Source organism: Corapipo altera, unplaced genomic scaffold (genome assembly GCF_003945725.1).
Source record: "Corapipo altera isolate COAL_440 unplaced genomic scaffold, ASM394572v1 326, whole genome shotgun sequence".
NCBI classification, from domain to species: domain Eukaryota; kingdom Metazoa; phylum Chordata; class Aves; order Passeriformes; family Pipridae; genus Corapipo; species Corapipo altera.
The window spans coordinates 3,299,904-3,303,931 of record NW_020884945.1 but is presented as its reverse complement, the minus strand read 5'-3'; the positions used below and the strand labels follow the sequence as shown (position 1 = coordinate 3,303,931).

The 4,028-nt window shown below is 48.8% G+C and overlaps 1 protein-coding gene across 1 annotated transcript; it reads right to left on the bottom strand.

The window, feature by feature from the left end:
• Positions 1-1,558: 1,558 nt before the first annotated feature.
• Positions 1,559-3,593, bottom strand: LOC113956101 (protein shisa-1-like). Its single transcript, XM_027662298.1, is given in 3 exon segments — positions 1,559-2,585; positions 3,331-3,424; positions 3,426-3,593. Coding segments are annotated over 3 exon segments (735 nt in total). The 3' UTR covers positions 1,559-2,112.
• Between the last annotated feature and the right edge of the window lie 435 nt (positions 3,594-4,028).

Here is a 4,028-nt window from a genome sequence, read left to right as displayed (position 1 = left end):
GTATAATTTTTGAAATGCTTTCAGCAATACAAGGTTAAAACTTTACTTGAAAACCCAGCATTCCAGGTGCTGTCCTGTGTGTTGGCAGTTCTCCATAAATCCCAGTGTCTTCCACTGATTGTGCCAAGGACAACGCTTGGAGGTTCATATTTTTGGAAACCTTGACTTATTATTTTTCAGGACTAAAACAAGTGAACAATGTGAGTCAGTATTTTGGGGAAGCTCTTATTTTTAGGGTGTTCCATTTTCAGGCTTATATTTTCATTCCAAGTTTAAGAGTAACTGGCCAAGCAAACTGAAATCACAGCCGTGGGTCAGGTGAATTGTGAAATTCCTGATTCACCCCCAGGAAAGAGTCAGGGAGTTATCAAATATATCCCCTTGCCCCTATAAACCAGGGCACTCAGTATGAGCATTCCTGGAGGACATTCTGTTCACCACAATTCACATGGAACATTCTGAAGTCAAATATCCATGGCCCTTGTCCATTGGGTTCCATCTTTGGGAAGGACAATACAATAAAAATCAATCAAACCCAGTGGGTTTGGACTCATTTTTTATATACTATGAATGCTACTTGGTAAGTACTAATTCAGTTTAGAGCGTGGAGTACATGGCAGGTGTGGTGGTGAAAGAGGAGCACATCATACACTGCACAGTCTGCAAGAATCCAGAGAAATGCTTGTGATTTTTAGATCTTTGTTTGTTTGTTTGTTTGTTTTAGCACCAGTCTAATGATACACCTGCCAAAGGGCTTAAAAACCCAATTAATAAAAGGAACAATTGTGTTTTCTCCTACTACAATATTATAAGTGTCAAGACAGTTTCTGTGCTGGTATTTCATATTTAGCATTGGATTGCACGACAGAAAAGAGAGGAAATAAAAATGGAATTTACAAGTTTTGCAGGAATAATAGAGAGAGCAGGCAAAAAAAGTTGCATGAAATGTAATGTATACATTTCTTCATAACTACATAGTCTCTGTTAATCTTGATAGACACAACTTGACCAACCTGTTACTTTCCCATAACTCAGTAAAATACACTTAAATCAGTGCAAGGCCATGCATTTGTTTATACAAAGTCTATTAACTTACAAGAGATGTCTCCAAACCCCTTTATGGTTTAAAATCATATTATTAACCATATTACTGCTAACCAGTTGGCTGCTTAATAGACAGCACTAAGAGGGGAAAGGCTCCGGACAGATTTTTAATGCTCGGCCCCTGCTCCTGCTGGTAACACCCTCGGAGTCCTTTCAACCTCCCTTCCCAATCTAATCCCTCGGGATCCAGGGCTTGGATGAGGTGTTAAAACACTCCAGCAGCGAGGAGGATATTTTAACAACTTCTTCCTCTCAGTGTCCTGCTGGGAAGGGGATGGCTCAGCCATCCTGCATCCCAACAAGAAGCCAAAGCAGGCTGGAATTTAATTTGTTCTTACCTTCCCCTTTAATTCTTCAGCCACTGGAAGTGTCCAGTTATGTAAAGAAGGAAAAAAAACCACTGCTAAGCCACTGGAAGAGAGGAATCAACACATACACTGTTTTATTATCTTCATGTAGCATCTGTACAAAATGTAAATATCACTGAAATTTGGGCTAAAAGTTGCTCCTTTAGCAGCACAGCTTGCCTGAGGGTCCAGCGGGGGCAGCCCAGCCACGGGCAGTGTTTTACCATCAATTGACTGGTCCAAGCATGCAGGTTAAGCACAGTCCTCCCGCACAGTGCTGTGCAGGCTCTTGGGTGTCCACAATTAATAATTCCACTGAGGCACCTCCCTGTCCTCAGCTGCAGGAATTGAAACCAAGTCCTCTGACATGTCCCCCAGAGCATGAAAGGATCAGGGGAGGGTGGGACTCAGTTTTGGAGCTCCAGTTGTTCCCTGAGCAGGTATGCAGGGCTCAGAATCTTCCCTTTTTCAGTAGCATTAAAATAATACAAGTGAAAACGCCAAGAAGCTAAAATAAGTTCTGAAATGGTGCCTTCAGAGTTGTAAAAAGCCAAAATTGATGCACTTCCTAGTAGCACCAAATATTTCCAAGTCCTCAATTCAGTCCCAAAACAGTCATGATGACCGTGAGGCAGATGCAGATGAGTGCTGTGAGTGGCAGTCAGACATGAACTGCTGAGAACATCCCTGGCTTACCTTGTGCCACTTCAAGAGCTGCCTCAGCACCATGTCCATGAATTGTTCTTTTAAGGAACGATGCTGGAGCCAGGACTGACGTGTGATCCCTTGGGATCCTGTGGAGAGCATGGGAAGGGTGTGAGAGCTGTGCACTGGCGCATGGAGGGGAGAAGAACCGAGGGTTTTGAGCCAGCCCGAGGACAGGGAGGGGTGGAGGCAGAGCCGTGCAGATGCTGCTTGGACGGGCGCTGCCCAGGGAGCCCCTGGGGGCAGAGCTGGGGAGGCCAGAAGGAACGTCAGGCTCTAGTAGCCAAGTCTGGCCGGGTGCAAGCCCACTTTGCTGCCCCTCAGCTCGGGATTTGAAGTATTTGCAGCAGCAAATTCCAACGCAGGCGCCGCCAACAACAAATGCCACGAAGACGGAGCAGACGAGGAGGAAAGGTAGGTACACTGGCACTGCAATGGTAAAGAGGCATTAGGAACAATCATCCACGGGCATTCTGCTCTCATTCCTTGCATCAGGGGGTAGCCCAGAGTGGTTTCACTCTCGACTCTTTTGCTGCAGCAGGATCAGACACTGGGAATTGTTACAGCAGGTCACTTGAGAAAGCTCAAAATGCAGAGGGTCAGTCCTATAACCCCGGTCGTTAATCCGTGCAAGAGCTCTTCCAGAACTCAGACGACACAGCTGCTGGTCACTCGTGTGCAATGAAGTAGAAATTAGCCGAGTTTTACAGTTAGCACTTAAACTGGGGTTGCATTGCCTGCACAGTTTGGGTTTGAGGGATACAAGCCAGAACTGAAGTTAAATATGTTACTTAGAGCACATGCATTAATAGAATCATCCAGAATCACGGAATCAACTAGGTTGGAAAAGAACTCAGATCATCGAGTCCAACCCATAATAGGTCAGCAACACATTCCACGGGGATATGAACACCAGAGGTGTTCGCACTGCACTCTGTTAGTAGTTTAGAGGGTTTTCTAGGAGCAGGACTGACAGAAAAGCCTTCTGAGTGAACCCCACAGTTATTCCCTGTTCCCAGCGAAGGGTGCCAGCACTCCAACCCTTTCTGCCGCGGAGGTGACAGCTTGGAGCTGCGAGGACAAAGAAAAGAAAGGACCCGGCCGATGCCACCAAGGGAAGGTGGCACAGAAGGAGGCACAGCCGACATTCCCTCTGCATGCTCGCAAAGCTCACCTGGCACAGGGGTCCTGGGGCTGGGCAGGGGCTCCCCGGGGCACCTGCCCTGGTCCAGGCGGCTCTCGGGGGCCGAGCAGCAGTAGCGGAGGCTTGCAGGAGCCGCAGCACAGCGTGGCCAGAGGGCCGTCCGAGCGCTCGGGGCACTGGAAGCCGCGATGCCAGCGCTGGGCACCCCCCGACCAGCCGTGGCAATACTCCCCCGCCCGGCCCAGGGCGCAGCCCAGAGCCAGCAGCAGGGCACAGAGCACACTCCGAGCCATGCTGGGCACCGCTGGGCACCGGCAACAAGCTGCCCCTTCTTCCCCCTCCTTTTGGGCACTGCCTGAGCTCCCGCTCCAGGAGGTTTTATCTCCCCCTGGGACCTGCCCCTAATCCCCTCTTTGCAGCGACAAAGGAGGACCCACTAATTGAAAACCATTTGCGGCTCCTCCACCTCCACCTTCCTTATTTCCCTCCCTCATTCCCGCAGGGAGCAGGTTCCTGCTGGGAATGGCACAGTGGTTGGGCACTGTCAGCAGCAGAGAACCGGGATACGGAAAGTCCAGGGTTATCCTGGTACCAAAACTTCACGGAAAGCCCAGGGTTATCCTGGTACCAAAACTTCACGGAAAGCCCAGGGATATCCTGGTACCAAAACTTCATAGAAAGCCCAGGGTTATCTTGGTACCAAAACTTCATTCCTTCAGGATCTCATC